Source organism: Psammomys obesus, unplaced genomic scaffold (genome assembly GCF_907164565.1).
Source record: "Psammomys obesus unplaced genomic scaffold, mPsaObe1.curated_primary_1811, whole genome shotgun sequence".
Lineage (NCBI taxonomy): Eukaryota > Metazoa > Chordata > Mammalia > Rodentia > Muridae > Psammomys > Psammomys obesus.
Genome location: NW_026596046.1, coordinates 37712994 through 37724083, shown reverse-complemented (window position 1 = coordinate 37724083; position 11090 = coordinate 37712994). Strand labels below are relative to the sequence as shown.

Sequence of the window (11090 nt, the reverse complement as noted above, 5' to 3'; positions counted from 1 at the left end):
CTAAATGAGGAAGTTGCCTTCTCTGTTCCTGCTTAGTGGGGCTTCTGACTGTAATACATCACACTGAGTCAATTAATCATGACTAGTTCCCAGGCCTTGTTCTAAACAGGGAGAGCACAGGCCTACTCAGTAAGAAAAAAAAATCAGCTTATGTTCTTTACATTATATTTCATGTTTTACCCATCCCTTACTTTCTAAAAGGTATCTCCATTGAGAAAGACATGCATTTCCAACCTCACAATCTCTACAAAGTAAGAATATATTATAATCTTGTATTATGATTAACTGTAGTTTTAACCAGGATTCTGGCAGACAAGTGACAGTGTTAGTCTCACTTATTTTTCAAGCATTGATATTAGTGTCAGCACACTGCAGGTTTCCCACAAAGATTTCCTGAATGACTATTTGGCTTTCTAGAAACTCACAACCCTCTTTTTTCTCTCTAGCCCCCATCTCTAATTTAAATAAACTCCAGTTTTCTGCTCCTCCATATTCTGTCTCTAGGTTTCATTGTTGCATTTCCATAGTCCAAGCATAGAGGTAGTTGGCTGGGCCCAAGCTGAGTTAGTTCTCTGGCCCCCACCTTTTGGGTGTGTTTGGCCTTCTGAGCCAGCATCTGGCTTGAGCACAGCAGAGCTGAGTTATGCTGAGTCATGCTGAGTCATGCTGGGGCTCAGGGTGGATGGCCAGATGTTTTCAGGCCTGGGTGATGAGTGCTATCTGGGTCTCCAGCAGAGAGCTCACAGGGAAGGTGGCAAGAAAAGAAGTTTGCTGCCTCCACCAGCATCACGAAGAAAGGAGAACCCTGCCACACCTTGTGACATATCCTAGAATACTTTATTTTTTGATTAAAATTTATCTCTTATGATCCTTATTAGATGGCATAACAAAATCAGATTTTGGGAATTCAGTGCTTATTTAGTCTCATAACTAAAAGCAAAAGAATCACACATTTTTAACACACACACAAGAGTTTTGTTCATAAAATATGCAGTAGTTAACCAAATGCTATTAGGATAGTTAGGGTCAATGGATCTGACCTAGGTAGTTCCTGGACTAGTTCTTATGTAACCTCTATTCTAGTACAGAACCTTAGTTTAGGTTAGAATCATTGCTATAAATGCTGGTTGAGTGAAATTCTACTATTCTCATCATTTTGAACATAAGAAGTGTTCATTAGGGATACCTCCCAGAGAGACAGGTGATATTTGTAGTGCAAATGCAAATTTGGAGGGAAAAAGAAAGCACCTGGACCTCCCTTGTTAACGTAGAGGCCACAGCCTCTATACCAAAGGCCCTCACTGCCCTGATGTATTTCCTTCAATTATTTTGACATCACAGGGTTTTCTTTTCTCAAAGAAAGTGTAAATTTCTTTCAGGTAAAAGCAGTGGACTTGGAAAGGGACAGGGAGAAGATGAGGGAGGGGAAGGTAGGATTGGGAGGGAATGAGGGAGGAGGCTATGGCTGGGACACAAAGTAAATAACTTGTGATGAATATTAAAAAAATAAAAATTAAAAAAAATGCAGGATGGAAGGGGAGGAGGATCTCCCCTATCAGTGGACTTAGAGAGAGGCAGGGAGGGTGGGATTGGGAGGGAATGAGGGAAGGGGCTACAGCTGGGATACAAAGTAAATAAACTGTAATTAATATAAAAAATAAAAATAATTATAAAAAAAGCCATGGATTCTAAGCCACTTGTTACCATCTGAGAGGGCTATTACCTGCTATTATTTTGGCTAAAGTTCTAATATGCAGACAACTTCCAAATATGTTCTAATTTCTCCAATTTCTCATCCAGTAGAACTTCCAAGGCATTTCTGGTGCCATGATTGTGATGACCACAGGCATGGACTCATCCTCAAAATCCTTATACATATGTATACTCCAACTTAGAAGTCAGCATGAGTTAGAGTGAGCATGTGTGAACATGTGGCAGGCATTCTGCAATTATGCCATTGAGACCGTCACCGTGCCAACATCACAGCTGCAGCTTTTATTCCTGTCCTCCAGAGAAAGGAGAGCCACCATGGCCTGGAGAAACCATGGCAAGTCCAAAATAGCTCTAGGGAAGTCAACAGTTTTCCTCAGTTTTATACTGGGCCAGTTCCTTACTTACTAACTTTTCCTTTAAATATCAGAATTTAATAAGATTATAGTCAAAAGCCTATAATGGCCCGAAGCCATTTTAGCTCCTTCATAACACTTAGAGCCCCTCTTTTGATCATTTGAGTTTTTGCTCATTTCTTTTCTTTTCTAAAAAACAAAATTACATCTCAGTTGAATTTTGAGAAAGTAATTTATTAATTCCTTGGTTCTGTGGGCTTCATAAAATATATAGCCATGGTATTCTTAAAGAATAGTAGCCTCACATTTATAACACTATGTATAAACTTATGTATGTATAACAGAAAACATATTCATCAGGAATTCCCAAACCAGATCATGGAACACTATCCCGTAACCCATTTCTCTTATTTGCTTAGGAGGAGCAATGATGGGACATAGAAGGCAGGAGCCCCAACACTTTGGCTGTCACTGTCTCAGGGAGGCCCCAACCTTGACTCAGCATTGTGCAGCTCTGGCCCTTATCTGTCCCCTCAGTCTCTGACCCCACCCAGCTCTCAAGAGCCAAAGTCCCAAAAGAAGAAAAACACCAGCCTTTTCTACTTAAAAAAAAAAAAAAAGAAAGCCCTAAGCTACTAGCCAGAAGAACAAGAATAAAAAGAAAGAAGAGAGAGAAGGAAAAAATAAGAAAGATGAAGAGAAGAAAATTTGTCTAGTGAGAATGAGACTGGAGTCTTGCTAAGCGCTCTTTCAGAACCTTGGTCTACCGTCCTGAAAAAGGAAAGCTTCTTCCCATCATAGGTTTCTTAGACTCAATAAACTGGAGGCTGACATGGCTTACTTTCAGAACAACTATGCTGCGTTATGAATTTTGGGGCAAGAACAATCATTAAACTTTGCCAGCCTTGGACAACAAGCACCAGGTCCCAGTTTATCACAACACCCACTGGGGATGACCTTACTAAGGGATGCTAATGGGGTCTGACCATTGTAAGGATGGCTTTTATTGAATCTTTGCTTACTTGGCCAATTCTTAAATCTTTATCTTTTCCCATTGTTCAGGAATTGCCCCAAGATATAACTTCCACACAGGACACTGGAAGTGCTGAAGAGGCATGCCTAGGCAACATTTTATACCAAATTGAAGACATCTTTCACTTTGTCAGCTAGAAGTACAAATGAACCCTAAGCACATAGTAGAACCATTTCCATCATATTTAGACATAGATTCTAACTTCTGCACATCAGCATGGCTTTTGAGCCAGCTTTATTCAGAAATTATTTAAATATTTAGTTAGTGTATACTTAAGAAGGACCACATTTGAAAAAAGTTCATCAGTTATTAATTGACTTAGTTAACTAGAAAAAACCAAAGAAATTTGCTCATTATCTAAGGTGTCACCTGAAGTGGTGTAAACTAAGGAAGACTGAAAACAAAAAGTACCCACCCTAAAAAAAAAAAAAAAAAAAAAAAAGAGTGTCTGTCTTTTTGACTATGTCAGAATGTTTTGATAGGTTGGTCTTCATTAATAGTATACACAAGCGAGAGTTTTTAACATAAAAAGGCAAGTGTTCTCCAAAATTTTAGTCCTGAAAATAGACAACTTTCTTTAATAAATGACTCAAATTAAAATAAAATACAAAAGAAACCAAGAAATCAAAGTGACATTTTTGGAGAAAATAGAACATTTATGACTTTCCTAGGTTACCAGCCCAGAGTATAAACTTCCAAGGCTGAAGGAAACAGAATAACTGGCTGGCTGTGGGTTTCTATTTTCTTTTTCTAGGAACAACCACTCTTGGTAATTAAAGCCCACACACATCTCTGCCTGGCTTGCTCAGTGCAGCTCCAGAGGTCAACCAAGCAGGTGTCAGCTCTGAACGAAAAAGGGAGGGAAGTCATGCTGAGAATGGGACGTGGCTCTCTCTACAATCCATTGGAAATCATGAGGTTTATGCCTTCCGTGTATCTGACACTGTCTGTAGCATGTTCCCCTATTTTCTGCAGGGAACTAGAGAAAGTTTGGAGCTGGTTACAGGGATGTTACCTTGATGCCATTAGCATTTAAGTCGTTTCTGGCTAATGCAACACTTAATAGTATTAATTGTTCTATCCCATCTACTGCTGTTCTGGGAATACAAATGCAAATGCACAATGGAAGCAATATAAGTGACCATTTCTTTCAGTTAGAATTGCAAAACACTTTCTCCTGTTCAGAAACTTCACTATAATTTTTCTGTTTTAAAACTACTTACGGCAAAGAACAACACTAGAGACTATTTTTTTCTTGGATAACACTAAAAAACTTGCATCAAAGAACCTGTTTTTACTACAAACAATGCATTTTTTGGTTTCCCATACTAATAACATCAAAAATTAGCATAGTATTTGATTCTTTTTTTTTTTTTAAAGAATAGGATTGAATCTAATCCCCAGCGCTTTGTACATGCTAGGCAAACACTGTATTGTTTGAGTCTCCAGACTTGGGGTTTTGAGACAAGGGTCTTGCTGTGTAACTTGGGCTGACAGCAATCTCTTTTTGTCTATCCCATTTTAAATTTGATAAACAAACATCTCTCTTAACCTAGAATTCCATTTTCCTAGGCTGTTTATGCTAGGCAAGGAAATCTTAAACTGGGACCAGAGAGCATTTTAAAATTGGTAGCTATAGTTGTTACAGATACCCTTACCAGCAACCTATATGGAATGGATATCGTGGTCACGGTAGATCTACCACTTAATCTAATGTGTCCATAAAAATTAGTGCAATATTACACTAATATTTAAACTGGTATGGAAATTACATGGACATTTTTGGTAATCCTGTGCATATGAGTTTATGCACACTATTTAGTAGTTAACAGCCTGCCAAGTTTAGTCTATGTCACACAAAGATAAGTTCACATCTGTATTAGCCATGGGTTAGAATCTGTTCCCAAAAGATAATGTAGGGTTAAAACCAAGAGCTGCGTAGAGATTCAATGGCTTGTAATGATGCCAACTGGGGGAAACTTTAAACTAGATTAGAGCTTCTGCAATCATAGAAAGAAAAGAAGAGGCATTAGCATATGTCAGAAATGGTTGTGTTATACACATAAGGAATCATCATAGAAGCCACAGCAGGCCAAAGATTATAAAGAAAGGCCTCTGTGTAAACTTGGAGTAGGATGACTTGAGAAACAGAAGCTGCACTGCTAAATGAGTAATAGCCAGTAGCACTTGGGACCCAAAACCAAACAAACAATGGAAGAAAATAGAACTAAACTATACGAAATGAAAGCTGTTGGAAAAGAAATTCTTAGGGTTATTAGGAGCATAGGGGGCAATAGAGGAGATAAAGGATAGATATATGTGCAGAACTGGCCAGAGGCAGGAACTTCAAAGGGCAACTACATTATGGCAATATAAGAGAACTTTCCCATCCATAGGAAAGCTGAACTATGCACAACTCTGCACCCTTCTCCCTCAATCACCAGTTCTCTCACCGCACAGCTATATTACTTTTGTAACTTCATTCCTTCATTTAAGTAAAGGGTGGATAATGCTCACTGTATTTCTAGATGTAGATTCAATAGAATGGTACAGAGACTAGCCTTTACACACATGGATGCAATTAAACACATGGACTTCTAATTTCAGGTCCAACATGTAAGAGCTAACAAGTAATCCCAAGAAGAGAGCAGAAATCAAGAACACCCATGAACAGAACCTTTGGCTATAACAAATGCTGACTATTCACAGATGTTGCTTAAGGTGACTGAGGCATCAGTTTGCTTCTTCCTCAGTTGGATCATGAAGCATAGTTTAAAGCCATTTCAGTTCCATCTCACAGCTGAGAAATATCTATATAACAATAAGCAAGGAAAGAACCCAGAACAATGTCTCCAAAGGAGTAGAGATCCACAGAGAGTTGCTAAGAGGACTCTCCAGAGCCACAGATAACGAACTTATTATTTTCTCTTTAGTGTTGCACTCTCTGCTTTATGTTTGGGAATCGAGTCCTTGGTCCCTTTGTTGATTGTTCGCTATTCTATTCATCTGCTAGATGCAAACATGTACAATTCTTGTCAACTTGGGGCAAGTTATATCAAAAAAGTATAGTTATAATCCACATATCTAAGAAAAGAAGGACTAGATATAATGTGGACACTTCTGTGTCCATAGAACAAACTCACTTTTTTTTCTTGAGTTTGTTCTTATCAATGTGACCACTCTTTACCTAAATGTTAAAGTTAATTTAGGCTTGAAATTTTTTTTTTCTATAATGGGTTAGGCTCCTCTCCTTCACTTGTTTTGGAAAATACAATGAGAGAGATGAGTGTTATATTAGAAATTTACAGGGAGAAAGTAGAGAATGAGAAGAGAATAAGTAAAAAAGAAAAATTTTTGCTGAAGGAGGAGCCAACAAAAAAAGAATGCCTCCATATCTACAGTGTATTATCACTATCTCAGTGTACAGTTACTGCTGACCCTCCCATGACCTGGCTCCACCCATGAGGACCACAGGTCAAACTGACCAATGGCTTCCGAGAATCATGCAGAACAAAGGACCAGAACAAAGGGCTATGAAGGATAAAAGGCCACCATTTCTAGCAGCAGCATGTACTTGCTTCTGACACTCCTGTGATCACCGGCAAGCTCCCAGACCTGACACCATGGTGAACTTTACTGCTGAGGAAAAGGCTCTCATCAATGGCCTATGGAGTAAGGTGAATGTTGAAGATGTTGGTGGTGAAGCGTTGGGAAGGTAAGAATTGCATATTGATTCATCTAGGTGATGGGTGAGTAGTACTTTGGACAACTAGGCAAGAAAGTCAAGGATTCTGAGGACCCCTGATTTTTCCATATGTTTTTCCTCCATTTCACAGGCTTCTTGTTGTATACCCATGGACCCAGAGATTCTTTGACAGCTTTGGGAACTTGTCCTCTGCCTCTGCCATCATGGGCAATCCGAGGGTCAGAGCCCATGGTAAGAAAGTGATGACTTCTTTTGGAGAATCCATTAAGAACCTAGACAACCTCAAATCTGCCCTGGCTAAGCTCAGCGAGCTGCACTGTGACAAGCTGCATGTGGACCCTGAGAACTTCAAGGTGAGCAGAGGGCAAGCTCACAGGTTTATCTGGGGCTTGTCTTGGTGGTGCCAACACAGATCTCAAAATTCACTGGTCTAGGCGGGGTGACAGTGAATGGCTGTAAGAAGCCTTTAGAATTTTTTTAAATAATAGAATGTTGTTGTAATTATCACGGAGAGTAATGTGAAAGGATAGCAGGTCTGTGTAAGAAGAAAAAGAATCTGAAAAGAAAAAAGAAGTTAACTTTCTGTAGGTCTTAATGATTGATGTTGAAGAAAAGATTTGGGAGGCAATTTAAAGATGGAATTTCTCTGTCAACATTATAAAAATATATTAAAATCCCAAATGAATATTATAAAAAATGGAGGGTTTTTCCTACACCACCAAGATCAGATGTAGCACAGAAATTCTGTATTTCCAGATATTAGACAACAGGTAAATGAGAAAAGTAGGAGGAAAGGCAAACAAAAATGATGGGAAAAAGAGGTGTGAGAATTCAGGTAGGACAGTGGTGAGTGGGCAGACAGAGTTATGTTAGAGATATTAAACCTTCTTAGTCAGAGATGACTAAGAACTTTGATGCTGAATGTGTTAAACAGTATAGGTTCAAAGCATTTCTTTGTTTTTTTATGGTTATTCCTTTCTGAATCTTCATCTAACACAACAACCTGTTTCTTTTGTCTTCCCTTTAACAGCTCTTGGGTAACGTGCTGGTGATTGTTCTGGCTAGTCACTTCGGCAAGGAATTCACTCCGGAAGTGCAGGCTGCCTGGCAGAAGCTGGTGGCTGCTGTGGCCACTGCTCTGTCCCTCAAGTACCACTGAGCCCTCTCGCTGTCCAGCAATCCTGTGTGTCCCCTCTGCTCCCTTGCCACACGTGTTCTGGACTGATCCTTGATAGCACAAAATGTTTAATAAAGATCATTCTTCCCAGTAATCAAAACCAAGTCATTTTGTCTTGTCTGTTTTTTTTTTTTTTATTAAGCGAAGGAAAAAAAAATATTTGATGTATTTGTGGAAAATGAGAAGCACAGGAAGGCACCTGAGTTTCTCTGAAAACTGGAGGGACTCGAGAGAGGAAAACAGATGCCGTGTAAGGTATCTGCAGGCCAGGAAGAGTCTAAAGAGTGAGAGGATTCTCAAAGAGAAGAAGAATGCGTTGACGTGGTAAAGAAGGAGCTGTGTATGGAACACATGAAAACCTACTATAAAGGGTGACAAGTGACGTCTCACAGGAGGTAGTGACTTCCCATTTCCATTAAGAAAGAGCTTTAGTCACTGCAGGGCTAAGCACATCCGAGAGGGGGAGATGAGAGGAGGGGTGTGGGAATGAGACTGGAAGGAGAGGAGGGAGGTGGCTGGGATCAGAATGTAAGGTGGTTAAATTAATAAATAAATGCAGAAAAATATACAAATATTTTAATATATAAGAAAAAAGCTTTAATCTAATATCTAAGATATGATCATTATTTTAAATTATATAATGTGCATTTTCTTCTAAAAAGGATTTATTGGGTAGCCAACTGATATGCTCTTCCCTAGGGAAGACTTTTGTGGCAGCTCTCAGCATTCCTTAGTTGTCTGTAGTTCTCTGTTGAAGTCTCAAGGACTTCCCCATCCACGTTCATGTGTCTCAGTAAACTCCCTGATCCTCTGGCTCTTACTGTCTTTTGTCCCTCTTCTTTACTGCCCCCAGGCCTCAGGTGCGGGAGAGTTTTGTAGATGTATTCAATGGGACTGGGCTTCACAGCTGTACAGTTTGATTGGTTCTGGGTTTCTGCAGTGGCCATCATCTACAGTAGAGACTGTTGTAAATGAGAGAAGAAGAAAATCACATATGAATACACGTACGCAATGACAATAGCAATGGAAGACATAATTTGAAAGGTGGTCAGGAGGGCATACAGAAGGATTTGGAGGGAGAAAAAGGAAGATGTGCTGTAACTATATCATAATTTCAAAGAAAAAGTTTTAAAAAGCTTTCATTATTTTAAGTTTTATGAGTCTTTATTTGTGTTTGTGTGTGTGAAAAAGAGGTGCTCCTAGGAGCCAGAGCTATTGCTTTCCCCTGGGCCTGGGCTTCAGGTGGTCATTTGGCAGTGTTGGCAGATCTGTGTACATTACTACCATCTCACAAATGTCTTATCTTAAAGATATGTAGTAGTTTTTCTCTCTTACTGTATTTTCTTTTCCTTCCTTCTTTCTTCCTTCCTTCCTTTTTTTTTATCATTTATTCATTGTATATTCCAATTGTAGCCCACTCCATCAACTCTTTCCAGTTTCATCCTCCCTCCCTCTTCCCCCATTCCATTTCCCTAGTCTACTGAAAGGGGGAGTTCTCCTGCCTGCCATGTGCCCCTATTAAGTCTCATCGGGACTGCCTGGATCCTCTTCCTCTGTGGCCTGGCAAGGCCGAATCATCAGGGGAAGTGATCAAAGAGCAGGCAACCGAGTTCATGACAGAGGCAGCTCCTGCTCTCCTTACTTGGGAGCCCCCAGAGAGACTGAGCTGTCTATGGGCTACATCTGAGCAGGAAGTCTATGTTCTCTCCATGCATGGCCCTTAGTTGCTGCATCAGTCTCTACAAGATCCCCTGGGCTCAGAATTTTTGGCTTTTTTGGCTTCCTTGTGGGGCTCCTGTCCCTTCTGTGTCCTTCTATCCCCTACCCACCTTCTTCATAAGACTCCCTGTGTTCTGCTCAAAGGTTGGCCCTGAGTCTCAGCATCTGTTTTGATACCCTGTTGGGTGGATTCTTTCAGAGGACCCTCTCTAGTAGGCTCCCATCCTGTGTCCTCCCCTCCACAACTTCTGGTGTCTATCCTGTTTGCCATTTGAATGAAATATATGCATCCTCCCTAGGGTCCTCCTTGTTCAGCTTCTTTGGTCTGTAGATTTTATCATACTGTATTTTCTATACTTACACACCTATAAAATCCCTCCTACCACTATATAGAAAGAGCAAAGAAAGTGTAAGGGCTGTTAGTAGAAAGTGAAAACTAGGAATGATTTTTCTAATGTGTAATTCTGTCCCAGCTGTCACAGCATATGGACTGTTACCGGATAGACATGTTGCCTCTGACTTCAGAGTAATTAAAAAAAACACACAAAAGCAGTGACAGAGTCTGGTTGAAGCCAAAAGAAAGATCACTTATTCAGCATTCTCAGTACTTAACCTTCCATGAGCACAGAGAAGGCAGAGCACACACCCTGTATTACCAGGCAGCTACACTTATCCAGTGAGAATGCTTGTTGCTTAGTATCAACGCTACAGTGTATTCAGATGGTGAAAAATATTGTTCACACACAGCAGATGAGCCAGGTTCTAACACACCACAGTGTTCTATTCCCACTCAGACACAAAAATGTCACAGGAGCTGCTTGCCCATGGCTGTTGGGAACTAGGAAGATCGTGGCCTGAACCATAGAAAAGGCATCCAACGGTTTGCTCACCACTTCTTTCTTTTACACGGCTTGTGTGTAAGAGGCGTATTTCTGTCACTCTGGTCCTGAGCCCCATGCCTCAAAAGAGCATCATACTCTCTGAGGCTTTCCCATGTTTGCCTATGCTTCAGCTTTATCTACTGGCCTTCCTAATTCCAGAGGCAAAAAAAAAAAAAGAAAGAGATCCTTAAAAATCTCCTGCTGGGACCAAACAGAAGGAAAGAAGGAAAGAAAGAGTAAAGGCTATGACAAGTGCAGCAGGAGGGAGGGTCTCCCTCCAAGAGGCAGGGCCTGCTTGACACTCTCTTAGTGAGAATGCTATCTAAACTTACCCACTGGACCCCACCCTGTCTTGCCCAGCCTCTCTTGACCAATGGCCTCAGAGTCCTGGGGAGGGGGAAGGGGTGCAAGGTCCAGGGCAAAGAATAAAAGGACGGGCCTTCAGCCCCTTGAGCACACTTCCGCACACCTGCAGTCATCTCCAAGCCTCCAGACCACACACCATGGT

The 11090-nt window shown here is 40.5% G+C and overlaps 1 protein-coding gene across 1 annotated transcript; it reads left to right on the top strand.

Moving 5' to 3' along the window:
- The first annotated feature begins 6722 nt into the window (after positions 1–6722).
- Positions 6723–7964, top strand: LOC129688584 (hemoglobin subunit epsilon-Y2). The gene is made up of 3 exons (XM_055623503.1): positions 6723–6814; positions 6936–7158; positions 7836–7964. Exons 1-3 carry the CDS (start codon positions 6723–6725, stop codon positions 7962–7964), a joined length of 444 nt encoding a protein of 147 aa, XP_055479478.1.
- Positions 7965–11090: the final 3126 nt, after the last annotated feature.

Bases quoted from the DNA above. Each gene is read 5' to 3' on its own strand.
- LOC129688584 (XM_055623503.1), top strand. From the start codon at position 6,723: ATGGTGAACTTTACTGCTGAGGAAAAGGCTCTCATCAATGGCCTATGG. The intron at 6,815-6,935 runs GTAAGAATTGCA...TCCATTTCACAG, and splicing joins GGTGGTGAAGCGTTGGGAAG to GCTTCTTGTTGTATACCCAT. The intron at 7,159-7,835 runs GTGAGCAGAGGG...TCCCTTTAACAG, and splicing joins TGGACCCTGAGAACTTCAAG to CTCTTGGGTAACGTGCTGGT.